The 14,645-nt window shown below is 52.3% G+C and overlaps 1 protein-coding gene across 1 annotated transcript; it reads left to right on the top strand.

The window, feature by feature from the left end:
- The first annotated feature begins 2,681 nt into the window (after positions 1 to 2,681).
- On the top strand, positions 2,682 to 3,826 carry LOC117836465 (deoxyuridine 5'-triphosphate nucleotidohydrolase). The gene is made up of 3 exons (XM_034715898.2): positions 2,682 to 3,044; positions 3,135 to 3,226; positions 3,342 to 3,826. The coding sequence occupies exons 1-3, from the start codon at positions 2,734 to 2,736 to the stop codon at positions 3,584 to 3,586; spliced, it is 648 nt and encodes a 215-aa protein (XP_034571789.1). The 5' UTR covers positions 2,682 to 2,733; the 3' UTR covers positions 3,587 to 3,826.
- Positions 3,827 to 14,645: the final 10,819 nt, after the last annotated feature.

Genomic DNA, 14,645 nt, shown 5'->3' with positions numbered 1-14,645 from the left:
ACCTGAAGCTAATCCCGGCTGGGGAGGCGTCACAGGCATAGCATAGTGGTGGAGGAGCTCCCCCATGACGTGCAGCAGATATCGCATCGCCATAGTGATGTATGCCACCACCCACTAGTGTGGATTCGCTCGCATGCCGAGCAATAGTCCTCAACCAGAGGCAGCACTAGCTGACGTCATCTTCGTTAGCAACACTCACCGCCACCCTCCAGAAGGGCTGCCGCTTCGGCCTCAACAAGAAGCTCCACTGTCCACTGCTGCATCACTAGGAGGGCAAGCCACAACTGGGAACCATATGCGTAGGATGATGAGGAAAAATCCACTGGAGCACGTCGCTGCTAATCTGCACGAGTACTTTTTAAGTCACAAGAATTAATGATAAGAGGGATTTTTTTGCTCCACTTATTTTGTAATATTTGTAATATGATTGAGGAGCCTATTGTGGGTCACTCAGATACTGTGGTACTTCTTGGGGCACACTTCATAGCCGAGTCGGTGCAGTGCCTTCTCTTCTACAATTTGTGTTCGTCTTAGTACAACACATCTGTCACATGCCTAACCATAATCATGGTTTTTTGTTATGAAGGATTTTAGCCCAACTGATGGACAATCAAATCTTAAATATGATTTGTCCTTATATTTTGAAATTTTCAGCCACAAGATAGTAGATCGGCTGCGATGCCTTTACTATATGAATCTGAAAATTAATTTGTAGGTAGAACATTTAGTCATCATTGACTATATTATGAGGAGGAAATTGCATAAGGATACTTGCATTGGTTGATTGCTCATGTTTCTTGGAGCAACTAGGTCATGATGTCAGGCTGTCAGGGTGTATACACCTAGGCATGAATTATTGAGCATATTATAATTAAGGACTGAGCATTTATTTTAGCCTTGCACTTTTTTCTTTTTATAGGTTGAAAGTTTTGTAGACAATCTCTTATGTTCATAATAACTTGCATATTCATAAAATTTTAATACATGTTTGAACCAGATGCAGAACACGTTACATATGTATAAAAATTGAGATTCCACCGTTCAAATTAGAGATGTATACAAATATTATGAAACATTCTAAATCAGATTAGGAAGTGAAGCAAGCGAACTAGGAGCTAGCGGATGACAACTTGGGAGAGGTAAGAAACCGTAGTAACGCACGGGCATTTATGCTAGCCTAATATTAAAGTGCGGTTGTTTCTTCCGACCGTTGTGGTTGTTTTGCAAAAAAATCCCTCAACTTTTCTGTAATCAACCTGCAGTCCTAGGAGTTAAACAGTCATAGTTGTTGACAATTTGCAAAAAAAAATATCTCGCATTTTTTGTAATCAACCCGCCATCCTGATAGGAGCATGAACTTCCTATTGCGGCCTAGTCAAATGGCCCAACAGTTCCGATCCATCTCCTCTGTTTCCCAAGCTCCCCACCATGCCGCACCGATGGCGCGACACGGAGCTCCGATCTCGCCGTGCACAGGTGCTGTCGCCCACTGCTGCACCCGTGCGCGCCGCCCTGATCTAACGCCGGCCTTCTTGGAAGCGGTTCGTTGCGTTCTCACATATAATCCATGCAGTAGCAAAGCATAAGTTGTTGTCGTAGTATTCTACCTAGCATAGACGCAAAGTGCAGCATCTCCATCCTGCTGCCTGACGCTGACCGCAGGCCATCACCGGTGCCTGGCATCCGCCTGACATTACTGATGCAGTGGTGTTGCCTGGAGTGCTCGTTGGTACTATGCGGCTTGGAGTATGCTCAAGCTGGTTCAGTAATTGCTAGATGAATTCGTATGCAGTGAAAGTTTTAAATTTAGAAGTGGTCCAGCAAATTCTAATCAAGGGCAATTTCCTTAAATTTAGAAGTGGTCCAGCAAATTCTAATCAAGGGCAATTTCCTTTTTTATATAGGTTGAAAGTTTTGTGGGCAATACGTCTGTAATAACATGCTAATGCATGAAAGTTAAAATTAAAGTTGCGTGCATACTGAATCTATATACCAAAAGTTTCAACCTAGACAGCCTCAAGGCCTGCTCTACAATTTTGCTGGCTGAACCTCCTTAATTTAATCAGAATTGCTAATTTAAATTTTAACTTAGTGATTATACAACCGGAGAACGAGCGGGACCAAATACTAATTTCATGGAGCATTCTAATACTAAAATTGCTAGATGATTGGATCAACATACATTGTGATAATAAATTAATTGCGATTTTCAATTACGCACACCAAAGTTACATTTTTTAGTGCGAAGATTTTATGGAAATATAGCAGATAACTCAGGAATGAAAAAAGGTGACGGATCACAGCATCCAGTTACATCCAGAACATCCATATTCTTGTGATAGCACCTGGTATGAAATCCATGAACTTTTCTCCTTGTGATATCTTATCTACTTCTTTAATTTTCCTTGTGTAGAATTTCTGGAAGGAGAAGAAGAAAAGTGATATAGCACCATCAAACATGAATTGGGAATAAGCAGATAATTATTTTGGAGAGGGTAAAGACCTGTAGCAACCGCACGGGCACTTCTGCTAGTACATCATTTAAATCCGGAGCTGTCATTTTACAAGCCAATTAAATTTCACAAACTGAAAAAAAGAATAGGCCAATCAGCAGGGGTTCTTCGTAGGAAAAAAGAACTTGACTGGTGGCATTTAAAATGGGTGGCAGCGGAGACCGAGGCGGCGAGACCAACCCAACCGGCCGAGGAAAATTTTGCGCGAGGGAGGGTAAATATGGCGGGAAAGTTTGGCGCCACCTGTTCCCGCGCCGCCGCCTCCCTATTTAGCCCGCGCCACCGCCGCCTCCTCTTCCCCTCAACTCCAACTCCTCCCAGATTTCTCCCCTTCTCCCACCGATTGCTCCCGAGAACCCTCTCGACCATCGCCATGGCCGCTCCCAACGGCGCCGCCGCCACCGACGCCGTCCACGAGCCTCCCCAGAAGATCTCCAAGATCGCGCCCCTGCTCAAGGTGAAGAAGCTCTCCGACAAGGCCGTCCTGCCGTCCCGCGGCTCCGCCCTCGCCGCCGGCTACGACCTCTCGAGGTACGCGCTTCGTCGGCGCCCACCTGTTTGCCCAAGAAACCCTCGGGGCCGCGCGGATCTGTTGACGGTTTGTTTCTTTTGTGTTGTCAGCGCCGCGGAGATGGTGGTGCCGGCGCGGGGGAAGGCGCTGGTGCCCACCGACCTCACCATCGCCATCCCGGAAGGCACCTACGCGCGCGTCGGTGAGCGACCAACCTCTCCGGTTCCACTTCTCTCGCGTCTCGTTTCTTTGTCCGGCTGTTTGCGCCCCGCAGGTGTTTGATGAAATGCTTGTACGGTCTGTCTGCACCTTTTCAGCGCCGAGGTCGGGCCTGGCGCTGAAGCACTCCATCGACGTGGGCGCCGGCGTGATCGACGCCGACTACCGCGGCCCCGTCGGGGTCATCCTCTTCAACCACTCGGATGTGGACTTTGCCGTCAAGCCCGGGGACCGGATCGCGCAGATGATCATCGAGGTGATCGCGACGCCGGAAGTCGCAGAGGTGGAGGACCTCGACGCCACCGTGCGTGGCGAGGGAGGGTTTGGATCCACCGGCGTCTGAGCCGTGACGGCCCTCTTCGCTCGAAGGAGGGATGGTAGTTTCATCAGTCTCTAGATTAGGATGGCGATGCAACCTTGGTGTCTTTAGTTGGCTGGAAGCGCTCCTGAAGTCGTGGTGTTAGCGTGCGTTTGGTTCAGGGACATCCTGCAACTGAACATGTCAAGAAGTTTAGGTTGGGTCGGTAGATGAATGCAGGAACTGTTAAGAACTTGTTTCTTCAGTGATCTTATTGTGCACCTAGTGTGTTGGTCGTTTCTGAATATCTGCATAATTGCGTGCGTTTCTGCGGACGTCTTTATTGATATTAGCACTCAATGCTGCGGTATCCTTACTTTGTAGAAACTAGATGAAGAAGAAAATCTTTGAAACGCTTATGGTTCAAGGAGAGCTGAAGGATCATGAGGCAGCATAACAGAGGCGTTCTTACCATGCGGCTGAACTCTGCATTTCAGTACCCTGAAAAGTGAAAACACGGCCTTTTGCCCTTTTCTATGACCAACACGAACAAATTACTCCTATGGCATTCACTCTGTTTTCGACCGAAAAGACACAATGCTTGTTACACGCAGGCCCCAGAGGTGACCTGCCATGCCATCAGATTTTCAGTTCCAGATGAGCGCAACGGAGGTCCTCTATGCGCGTCCTTCTCCCACACGATCTCCCCCAACTGCTGCGCCATCCCCGGCTCCCCGCCACGGCACGCGCGCTCTCGCCGGGCTCTTCTTGCTCTGGAAGTGGAACACGACCAGAGGCCAGAGCTGACCTGCCATGGCATCAGTTGGAGAAAAAGGCAACGGGGCTCCTCACTTTACGCACGTCGTTCTCCCCGAACTGCTGCGCCATCCCCTCGCGTGCCGTGCCCATGCGCGCTCGCGGGGCCCTTCTTGCTCCGGAACACGACCGACCGAGTAGCTCTCCCGCTCGTTCCTCTGCCCGCCGAACTCCAGCGTCCCCGGCGCCACGACCTTCGCGGTGTAGGTCTCGGGGCCCTCCGACACCTCCGTCACGGTGCGCGCCGGCACGCGGGTGTCGGTGCCGTTGCTCAGCCACGACGAACGACGGGTAGTTGAGGCCGCCGAAGCCGCCGGCGCGACCGCTGCCTGAGCCTGACGCAGCACGGTTCTATGTCCCGGACATGGACGAGCACAAGCAGCTCGCCACGGGCCTCGGGCACGCGCCTGTCTCGATCTCACGAGTTGCCGCGGCAGCGGAGGCGAACGCGCCGCCGGGGAGGACGCCGGTCGGATGCCCGGATGAGTGTACTGCGCGGCGGCCCGGCGGGATCGGATGCGCTAATCCAGAAACGTCCACGCCGCGGAGCCATTCCAAATGTGCCGACGTCCATGGCGCGGCCGCAGCCGTGGGCGGCGATCCTTGCTCTTGCATTGGGCGGCGCCGCGGCACACGAGAGCTGAGCTCGGCGCATCTTGGAGTTGGAGGGGAACCGCGCAGGGAAGGCGCAGAGGACCTCGCTACCTGCTGCTATACGCGCCGATCTCGTTCGCGCAAGCCCGATCCAACGTCCGAGATTGGCCCAGGGGTGGACGGTATTTTATTTACCGTCCACCCCGGAGGCCCGGACGGTAGATGTAGTACCGTCCGCCCCTAGGGGCCAACGACCTGATCGGCGTCGCGGCGCTGCCGGGGGGAGCCTTGCCCGCGATGGGCTGGCCGCCTGGCCCCGGTTGTCCGGCGTGGTCGCGGTCGCCATCAGAGCCGACCGGATCATGCCCGGCGTCCAGTCGTGGTGCCTGTGCCTCAGCATGGCCGCGACGCCGTCTTTCACCGCGGCGTCGACCGCCGCGACGATGCTCGCGTAGCTGCAGCCGCGCACCAGCTTGCACGCCTTGTACATGGCTACTCTCGCCCTGGGAGCCACGCCCCTCGTGGTCCCGCCCGCGAACTTGAAGAGCTCGGCGCCAGCGGCCGTCGACCCCACGTGGCGCTCTCCGGCCAGATGCCGCTGTCGACAAAGCCAATGATGACGCCGTCGCCAAGTTCGAGTCCGGCAAGACGCCGGATTCCTGCTCGTCGTCGGGGGCCGAGGAAGCTCGGGGACCTGGTGGTTTGCAGAAACACCACCCTGTCCTCGAAGGCTCGAACACGCCGGCCACGCCCGGAGTGCTCGATAGGCGCCGGGCCTTGCGTCGGCGGTGAGCTCGGCCGCGAAGCCGCGCGCCACGGTGTCGTAGACGTAGAAGACGCGCGCAGGTGGAGTTGGCGGCAGGGGAGAGGGAGGCCACCACGGAAGTGTACCAGCGCTCGAGGATGGCGAAATGGGACGGCTTGGCGGCGTGGTCGGTGTAGACGATCTAGGCGTTGGAAGGCTGAGGCTCGTGCCCATGGTGGGCTCTGCTCGGACTGCTCGGTGGCGGGATAGTCACGGATCCAGCGAGCTGTGCAAGCAGAAGCCACAAGGTCAGGCAATGCAACGGACTGAACGTCATGGAGGCCATTAATTTTGTCCACCCACCTGTCAGTTGCAGTAGCCCACTACAACGGGAGTGCACTCTGTCGCGCAGCAGGGTTCAGTTTCTCCTAGGCGACGCATGCCATGGCAGAAGTAGCTCAGAACGGTGCTGCAGAAGTTGCTGATCCTGCACGCAAACACCAAGAGTCTCCAACTGGAATTTTCACCATGGTCCACCGTCTACGTTTTGATCGGCGACTCGCTTCATGTCTCCAACTGGAATTTTCACTTAATATGTGCCTATCTAAAACGTCTTCGATTGTTTTTCAGCATCTGCCTTTTGATTTTCACTCAAACAACTGCGGGATGAAAGGCATACGAGTACCGAACTCCAGCGTACGCGGCGTCACGGTCACCTCCACCAGCTCGTACGGCGCCGCGACCTTCACGGAGTAGGTCTCGGGGCCCTCCAGCACCTTCGTCACGGACTCGCGGTGCGCGGCCAGCACGCGGACGACGGTGCCGTTGCTCACTTGCTCAGGTCCACCTGCGCGGCGGTGTAGTTGAGCGTGCACAGGAAGGCCAGCGCCTGCTGCGGGCGGATGAAGCCGGCGCCGCGGCGCTGCCGGGGGGAGTGTCGTCGGCGACGGGCTGGCCCCGGCTGTCGAGCATGGCCGCGGTCGTCATCAGTGCCGACCGGATCATGGCCGGCGTCCAGTCGGCGTTCCCAGCGCTGTTGAGCCCAGCTGCCTCGCAATTCCCAACGAGCAGCTGAGAAGGGCTGCTCTGCCCGGCAGGGCGCCTCGCCGCAAGGGCACATCATCGGAACAAGCTTCTGCGTCTGCCTTCCGCCGGCGGCGCCGCGGGTCGCAAGAGGTCCTCTGGCCGCCGGGGCGGACGGGGGCACGGGACGGCAATCATCAGGGGTCTCGTTATGTAATTTTCGGAGCAATCTCGGCCGCACAAGCGCGATCCAACGGCTGACAGGAACCATGGGATGGACGGTATTTCATTTACCGTCCACCCCTGGCCTGGGGTCGTTGTCTCGCCGGCCGGACAACCGCCGCGTCCCGGCCGTTCCTCGCGTGCTCGCCTCACCTTCCGCGTACCGGAGGCCTCCTGAAGGTGTGGTCGTTGTCCGCGACGGGCTGGTCCCGGTTGTCAAGCGTCCCCGGCGGTCGTCATCAGCGCAGAGCGGATCATGGCCGGCGTCCAGTCCCGGTTCCTGTGCCTCGACGCCGGCGAAGCGCGGGCGCGCCATGGAGGTGCCCAAGATGGTGATGAAGCTCGCGCGCCTCGGGTCCTCCGTGGCACGCGTCGGCGGCGACTCGTCGTGCCATGCGGCGAGGATGTTGGTGCCTGGAGCCGCGACGTCCGGCTTCAGGATCTCGCGTGATGGTCACCGGGAACACCCAGTGCAGGGTGGCGGCGCCGGCGGTCGCGATCCACGGCGCCATGTTGCTCAGCGAGGATGCTCGCCGGCCAGCGTTGCCGGCCGAGCAGGCGACGAGGACGCCCGCCCGCATGGCATCAAACATGGCGATGCAAAGGGGGTGCACGTACAAGTCGACGTCGATCGGCGACCTCCGAGCGAGGGACAAGGACAGGATGGCAACGCCGTCTTTCACCGCGGCGTCGACGGCCGCGACGAAGCTCGAGTAGCTGGAGGCCTGCAGCCGCGCACCAGCTATTCAGCTCGCACGCCTTGTCTTGTACTCCCCTGTTCCCCGTTCTAAATTGTACGTCATTTTAACTTTTTTAATTTATAGATGTTATTATGCATCTGGACATACACCATATCTAGTTGTATAATAATATTTATGAATCTAGAAAAATAAAATCAACCTACAATTTGAAACGGAGGAAGTTCATGGCTACCCTCACCTTAGGAGCCACTCCCGGAGTGCTCGAACCGCTGTGCCGGGCCTCGTCCCATGGCGAGCTCAGCCTTTTGGGGGGGGGGGCATCACTAGGGATTTAATTTTCGGTTTAGAATTTGTTTCGTTCAGGGTTTCAACTTATCTAACCTTAATTAGAAAAAACTTTATTAAAATGACGTTTTTCTTCCCCCTAGGAAAAAACATAAATTCAGTCGAAATTTAAATCCTTGTAATTCACACATCTATAGTCCACGCGTGCAAGCTGCAAACATCTAAAAAAATGAAAGCCATTGTGTCATCTGCAGCCGTGTAGATACCAACTAGGTAACGTTGTCTTCCGGGCCTCCGGGCATTTCTTCATTTGCAACGTCATGCAAGCCTACCTTTCTAGGATTGCTTATTTTTCAGCCTAGGGATTAGACCCACACCCACCTACACATAACGGATTAGCTGCAAACATCTAAAAAAAAATCAGGTGCTGTTATTCGTTATGTGCTTAAACAAACTTGTTATTTCTCCCAAAATCCAATAACTGAAGAAAGCGCCCACATTCTGTTGTGGTCTCTTCTCCCAGGGACTGATATGTGATATGTCCAGTAGCGTGCTAATCTTCACAAAAGCAAATTTATGAGAGATGGGACGGAAGCTGCTCATCGAGCTGCCCACGCAGCTGTGCTTGCCAGAGATGCACGAGAGATCCAGGCGCTCGCAGCTCTAGGCAACCGGATTTATAATCGTAAAGCATGAACCCACGTAAAGCAACAAGCTAGCAAGTCGCAAATTTCATCCAGTTGTGCCACGCTTTTGAAAATGTCAAGCCCGTACCATGAAACGTTCTAGCTTTGTAAGTTTTGATTTTTGAAGACAAGCAAGCAAGTAGTACAATACATAAAATCTCCAATACAGTTTTTGAAATTGTAGCAGTATTGTCCTTAAACCCTGAAGAAAATCACCGTCAGCGATTCAAAGATGAGTATGAGTTCTCTGGCTCTCTGCGCAAAAGCAAGAGCTGCCTCTGACCGCATCGCGGTTTCGGCAAGACGGCAAGGGCGCCAGAGCTTCAACTTTTGCTGCGAGCTAGCCATGTGACCCATCACGAGGTCGCTGCCGAAACCTCCTTCCAGTGGGTACCCCGTATCCTTCGTTACTGTCATCATTAGCAGCCAGGAGGCACCCAGATTAAGATCCTGCCCAAGCTTTGTTGAACCTGGATGGGATAACCATAGTAGGGCAAGCTCAGAGACTCACAGCAGGGCTCATAGCTAGGTCACATGCCATGGCAGAACTAGCTCAGAAGTCAGAACAGTGCTGCAGAATGCAAGAGGAGCATCTGTACTGCAGTTGATCTTGGTTTGTTGATCCGGCATGCCAAACAGCACGGTCCACCAATCCACACGTTTTGATCAGCGACTCCATTGATGTTTCCAAGTGAATTTTCACTTAACATGTGCCTATCTAAAACGTTTTCGATTGTTTTTCACCGTCTGAATTTTGATTTTCACTCAAACAACTGCTGGGATGAAAAGCATGCGAGTACCTGACGAGTACTCAAATTAAGAAACTGCTGGGATGAAAAGCATGCGAGTACCTGACGAGTACTCAAATTAAGAAAGCTGGATTAGAAGAAATTAAAAAAAACAGGTAAAACATTTTTGTATCTCAATCAAAAGCATGTGCGCAGCCATAATTTTGTTTCTGCTAGTTGTCCAACTGTTTGGGCTATGGAGCTAGTTACAAACTTGGAAGGCAGTACGTCTCATTTTTTTGGAAGGATTTCAGAGGTTGCAAATGCTGTGTGGGCTGGAAAGCAAAGAGTTGACCAAGAGCCCAGGCCTGCTGCCGACCCATGAGCCCATGACGAGCATTTCCTCGCTCTGCCTACTGCGGCACTCCCCCGGCTTTCTTGCTCTATTAAACGCAGGCGATCGAGACGAGAGGGGGGCACTCTCCAGTCTCCAGTCTCCACTGTCCACTCCACTCCACCCCGGAGCTGCTCCTCCTTGCTGGGACTCAACCTCTTGGCGAGCCATGGCGCGGTCCCGCGAGGTCCTCCTCCTGCTCGGCCTCCTCGTCGTCGGCCTCCTCGCCGCGGCCCCGGGTGACGCCGCCGCGGTGCGCGGCTGCCAGCCCGAGGTCCTCGCCCCGACCGTGGCGCTCTTCTGCGCGCCCGGCCAGCCCGCCAAGTGGTGCTGCCAGGCGCTGGTGCACTCGGCCAGCGTCAGCGGCGGCGCGCGCTGCCTCTGCCGCCTCGCGGCCGAGGAGCCTCTCGTCCGCGCCTGGCTCAACGGCACCGAGCTCCTCCGGCTCTACGCCTCCTGCCGCGCGGCTCGCGGCGGCCACGCCGGCGGAGGCGCGCCGTCGTACCCGCCCGCGCCCTCCGTCTGCGGCTGCGGCGAACGGCGCGCCCGTGGGCACATCGGGTTGCGCGACGGCGGTCCTCGCCGATCAGATGGAGCTCTTCTGCGGCGGCCGCCGGTCGTCGTCGGCGCCGCCCAACCCGCCGTGCTGCGAGGCCGTGGTGGGCTCCGTGCGCAGGGGCGTCGATGGCGTGCCGTGCTTCTGCCACGTGCCGCTGCTGAGCAGCAGCTTCGACGTCGACCGGATCTCCAACCTCTACGCCGCCTGCATGACGGCTTCCGACCCCGGAGCCACCCCCCACCTCACCGTCTACATGTGCCGGTCCAACCGGGTGTAGTGGCCGGCGCGTGTGGTTTGTGCGTGAAGTCTTGGTGGTTGTCAGCCGCCGGCCGGCCACCGCGTTCCTCACTGAACATGTCGCCCATGCACCGCCGGCATGGCCTAGCATATCGTGTGTTTCGAGTTCCCGTAGTTGATGTGCTGCTAGTGCTAGCTACCTCGTTTGTGTTTTTCTCTTTTCCGATCCGTTTCTACTTGTGTGATGATCTGCCTGTGGTAGTTTGGACGTGGTTGGCGATGTGGTTGTGTACTTGTGTTGTTCGAGAGTTCTTTGTGTGAGATCGATCGAGATGCATGCAGCATGCTCGCTTGGTGTGTTGATCTACGCTTGTTCGTTTCAGGTCACGGCTAGATTATCTGTCCCCTAGTACCTCATCAGATATGTTGTTTTTTCTCGATCGGATGCCTTGGTTCTTTTATCTTATCCCGTATTCGCGTGAACCTGATGCACGATTTGAAACAAAACGTTTGGCTCCATTTTACATGTTGACTGAAAACGAGGCAAAATGGAGCCTGGTTGCTGGAAAACCCCTTCCCCCCACTTCTTCTCTACCAAATACTAGCTAGCACCAAAGTTTTTGAACAACGAACACACGGCACCAATAGTGTTGCTTTTATGATCTCATCTCTGACCTCTAGACGACCAGACCTTTTTAGGCCACGGGCAAGCAATAGCCCATGCACTGATGCACCACTGCATTTGTTCAGCAGATCAGTAGCCAGCAGAGCAGAGGCAACAATGATGCCAACGCGAGTTGCCGTGCTGCTACCGCTACGTGCCCGCAGAGGCAACGACGATCAGGCATGAAGGCTCGGTACGGTGGTAGTTTGTACGTGGAGTAAGCTCTTTTAATTTGTGTGTGACCGATCGAGATGCAATGCTCGCTTGCTGTTGATCTGCGCTTGTTTATTAATAATTTGTTTCAGCTCATGCCTATATATGTGAACGTTTTTCTCGTATGGCTTGGTTCTTGTTCTTCTATGTTCTATCTTGTCGCGTGAACATATGGCGCATGGTTTTGTAACAAATGTTTTGAAGAAAAGTGCTTGCATGTGCTAAAAAACGATATGATCTGAATTGTAAAAGCATAAAAGTTAAGCTAGAAGACCTTCCCTCTTTTTCAACCAAATACCACCAAAGTTTTGAACACATCCACCACAAGGCCACAATAGCTGTGTTGCTTTTATCTCATCTCTGGATTTCTAGGCCATAGGCAAGCAAGCAATTTGTGCAGCAGAATAGCCAGTAGAGGCAACGGATGAACGGAATGATGGCAACGGGAGCTGGCGTGGTGCTACGGCTGCATGCGCCTGCAGTATCGGCTCGCCAATAATGTTCCGAACATTGCCCGCTCCTTATTGCTAGCTACTGCTTCCACCCGAATGCATGATTACCCTGGCCAGATTAAGGTAATGTATAATAGATGTTAATGGAAACTACTACATTGAGAAAATATCAAAATGCCTCTAACTTTACGGAGGAGAAGAGAGAAAGTGACACTTTACAGACATTAGCTCTATTTTTTAGCCATGCCTCCAAACATATATGGGCTAGCTAGAGTTTAGCTCTAAGACTAATCTCAGTGGGAGTTTCATAGAGGTTTCATGCACATTAAATACGGTGACACATCAGCATATGTGATGACATGGTATAGTAGTTATGAAGTGAGAGAGGGAAGGAGTTTCATCGGGATGAAACTGTATATACACTGTTTCCAAGACTATGAAACCTATTGAAACTTGCATTGGGGGCTATAGAGTTTCATTTCATCTAACCATATCCATTAACATGCCTCACAATTAAATGTTATGGGCATCCTATGAAATCGTGAAATGAAATTGTGCACTGGGACTCCCTGTTTCATTCATGAGAATACACCTTACGGGATGATGTGGTATCCTTGAAAACAGTGCAATGAAACCTTGCACTGGGACCTAACCCATCCAAAACATGGCCTAACTCTAACCTAGGGCAATCTTATCCAAGCTAAATTAATGAAAGGTGCCCGTATTTAATTGGGTGTCTAAAGATAGCTTTGCCGCTTGTATTCCGTAGAGGTAAAACAACCACCAATCATCTCTATCCCTTCTCTCCTCTTCCCCAATCCGTCCCCGCTGTCCAGCACGAACTCCTCGCCACCAGGCTTCTCGGCGCTCCGTCCCCCTACCTCCAGCTCTCGCCTTAGTCGTCCTTGACGGCACCGAGCTCCGCCCAACTGATGCCTCCGTACGAGCATCGACGGGCTCCACGCCAAGATCTCTACTACCCCCTTTCATCGCGCTCGGCCTCGGCATCGGCGCGCTGCAGCACGCGGAGCTACTCCCAGTCGCCGCCATCGGACTGCACAACAATTGGGGCATCATTGTCTGCATCATCCTCTCCCTCGCGGCGCTCTTCAATTGGGTCATCCTCTCGCTCAACTTCCTTGTCGCGCGCCGGCCAGCCGCCACCGCAGGACCCACGCTGTTGCTCCACCCAACCGCGAGCGCCGTAGCAGCGTCGGCACCTTCGTCTTCTGCATCGAGATCTCGATTTACCCGTTTCATGGAGCGGCGAGGCAACGGTGGGGTGAGAACGAAAGCAGGAAGGAGACAAAAAGGAGATGTGAAGCGACTCACCCATAAGGCCACCAACAGCTTAAGCTAGCCTCCATAACTGAAAATGCAACTCATTTGCGTTCCCGGTAAGCCAGACCAGAAGTCTCCTTTTGCACTACATAAGCCTGGCTAACCCCTTGTTTAGTTCACCCCCAACTCTTAACTTTGGCACTATGCAAAAAGAAGATTCCCCATCACATCAAATTTGCGGTACATGCATGGAGTACTAAATGTAGACGAAATTAAAAACTAATTGCACAGTTTTGTTGTACTTTGCGAGACGAATCTTTTAAATCTAATTAGTCAATGTTTGGACAATAATTCACAAATACAAACGAAACGTAACAGTGTGCTACAGTGCTGTAACAGTAATTTGACACCTCCAAACTTTGGCAACTAAACAAGACCTAACGGCCCTATACAGACTATCAATCACAGGTGGACTTCACTTCACAAGTCTGGATAGGGGTTGTGCACCCTACCAATCACAGCCGTATTACAAAACCCACATCCTCCTGTATACAAGTAGTTCTTGTAGAAATTAAAGCCCCATCGACATTAATCCTCAGAAAACGATCACCGCCGGCCCAGTTCATAGCTTTGGTGAACTACCTTCCTAGAAAGCTGCAGCTGCAGTTGCAAGATAAATTATCTTTCCAGGATTTTTCATCAATGGCTGTAAATGAATGGTTCAGCAGCTTGTTTTAGATGCTCCACAATAGTTTTCCAGTTGAGGCGTCCATCTGAGATGTTTTTGTTGTAGGTTGTATTACTTTGCAGGTAGCAAAGTCTTGAACTGGGATATTTTCCCCCTACAATGCAGAGTAATTTTACAAATCTTTGCATATGTTTTCGATCCCGCCTCCTGTTTATATCCGTGACTGAGCTTGATCTGCAGTTCGAAGGCCAAGTTTCGCATGCTGCATCTGTTTGTTTCATTTTTTTGAAAAAGGAAATGTTTCTGGCCTCTGCCGCATGTAGCCAAGTTTTACAGCATTCTTAGCTTAAAAGCTGATGAAAAAAGGGAAAATATGTACGCATATAAAGGGGAAAAAAATCAAAACCAAAATCTATTATTGCTTCTCCATCCATTCTTGGCAAAGATATCCAAAGCGACAATCTCCAACGCTTTGCTTGCTGAACAGGTAGTTTCCCTTGATTCCTCACGCTGCAATAGAGATCAAAATCGCAACCAATATACTCCCTAAAAACAGCAAGAGATAAACCGTTTTTCTCAAAAACTAAATTGTTACGCGTACACCAAATAGCCCACATAAAAGCTACGACCCTCACAAAAATCAGTAGTTTTTTCTTTCTTTCTTATGATATTTAACCAGTTTCGAAGCACATGAGATACTGATTTAGATGCAGTTAACCTAGTAGGTATATGAACAATCCTCCAAATAATCTTAGCATGCTGACAGTCAAAAAAGAGATGTTTAATTGTTTCATTACAATTGCTGAAATAACATTT

Source organism: Setaria viridis, chromosome 9, assembly GCF_005286985.2.
Source record: "Setaria viridis chromosome 9, Setaria_viridis_v4.0, whole genome shotgun sequence".
NCBI lineage: Eukaryota > Viridiplantae > Streptophyta > Magnoliopsida > Poales > Poaceae > Setaria > Setaria viridis.
The sequence above is the reverse complement of the archived record's forward strand: the minus strand, read 5'-3'. Positions and strand labels throughout refer to the sequence as shown.

Bases quoted from the DNA above. Each gene is read 5' to 3' on its own strand.
- LOC117836465 (XM_034715898.2), top strand. From the start codon at position 2,734: ATGGCGGGAAAGTTTGGCGCCACCTGTTCCCGCGCCGCCGCCTCCCTA. The intron at 3,045-3,134 runs GTACGCGCTTCG...TTGTGTTGTCAG, and splicing joins GCCGGCTACGACCTCTCGAG to CGCCGCGGAGATGGTGGTGC. The intron at 3,227-3,341 runs GTGAGCGACCAA...GCACCTTTTCAG, and splicing joins AGGCACCTACGCGCGCGTCG to CGCCGAGGTCGGGCCTGGCG.